The 1,362-nt window shown below is 47.2% G+C and overlaps 1 protein-coding gene across 1 annotated transcript in view; it reads right to left on the bottom strand.

Annotated features, from left to right (window-relative positions):
* LOC108629710 (uncharacterized) overlaps nucleotides 1-1,362 on the bottom strand; it is a 20,674-nt gene that overhangs the window by 6,139 nt on the left and 13,173 nt on the right. Inside the window, exon 2 of the mRNA XM_026817495.1 lies at nucleotides 1,026-1,131. Coding sequence (XP_026673296.1) covers nucleotides 1,026-1,131 — 106 coding nt within the window. The remainder of the gene's footprint in view (nucleotides 1-1,025; nucleotides 1,132-1,362) is intronic.

Genomic DNA, 1,362 nt, shown 5'->3' with positions numbered 1-1,362 from the left:
AATGCACTATTTTTAATTATAGGAAATGCGTTTTTCTAAGGTACATAAACTTTTAGAATTGACTATACAGCCAATACGTCCTTAATAGATATCTGATGATGTTAAAGATTCAGTTTACGAAGTGGATTTGAAAGGAAATGCGGAGAGTTAGTCTTGCACGAGTGGAAATGGATAAAAAGCTGTTTCATTGTTCGGTAACCGAATGGAGTGGTATCGATCATGCCGGCTATGCACTTCAGACGAGACTTCCGCTAAACGGTATGAATATCGAATTTCCCTCGACCGCTCGTTCGTTATTGCATAATCTACATCCACGTGACAAGTTCGTCGATCGAATTAATGCCGGTGAGAAATATTAGATCAGCGAACGATGCGGGTAATAATTGTGGCCAGCCGGTTTTCCGTGCTCTTCGAGCCGCGAGGTCGCGAGTACGTATCCGGCGTACGCCACCCACGCCGCTCATTAGCCTCGCGAGCAGATTAAAATATGGCAAAACAGAATTACACGTAAGAGTCGTTAACTTAAAATATCGCGGCAATTAAAAATTTTATTACCGCGGTAACCTGGAATTGCCGGGTATCCGGCGGTAGTTTTTTCTTGGCGCCGACGTTAAATGAACTGTTTAATATTCAAATTTCAGCTTCCGGTAATTTTCAATTTTAATGCGCGAAACGAGAGTGCAGGGGGGAGGAGGTGGCGGCGACGGCGGAGGGGCGCAATTTTTCATCCGCGGTCACGGCGGGGGCGGAAATAAATTACACCGTGGCGCGCCGGGCCGGTGTTGTTCGGGCGCACAACTATTTTGCAAGTTCCGCGAGCGCCAGCCGTTGCTTTTCGAGTGATCAATATGCGCGCCGTGAGATAAATAAATTTCAATGGCCCCGCCGCGGCGCCTGGCCCCCGTGGGGCTTTAGAATTCGCGATCCGGCCGGTGCCATTTGTCACGCGCCCCCGTTACCGCATGAACGCGATGAAAATACGGGAGACCCCGTCGACGCCCGCCGCCGCGGGGAGAGTTTCTTACCTTGCTGCCGAATATGAGGCACAGCAGCAGCGTGACCGTGAGCTGGGTGTGACAGAAAAATATCACGTACAGTAAATCCGGATTGGCCGGCGACTGCAAGAACAACCTGCAACCAGAGAGATTGCGTCCCCTCTGAAACCTCGTCTCTACTACCGTCGACTCACTATATTTACTATTATAGACTCTTTTATTAGCCACACTGTCCAACTAAATAATATCCTACGAGGTGTTTCTAAAATTTAGACATTTAGAAAGTCTCTTATTGCACATGTGCGTTTAGTTCCTTCTAAAATTATTCCAAATGAGGAGAACAGATCACTGGTAATAAAAAAATAAT

This window comes from Ceratina calcarata, unplaced genomic scaffold (genome assembly GCF_001652005.2).
Source record: "Ceratina calcarata isolate Rehan_Ccalc_2016 unplaced genomic scaffold, ASM165200v1 scaffold584, whole genome shotgun sequence".
Taxonomy (NCBI): domain Eukaryota; kingdom Metazoa; phylum Arthropoda; class Insecta; order Hymenoptera; family Apidae; genus Ceratina; species Ceratina calcarata.
Note: the sequence above shows the minus strand (reverse complement) of the source record. Positions and strands in the feature narration are given on the sequence as shown.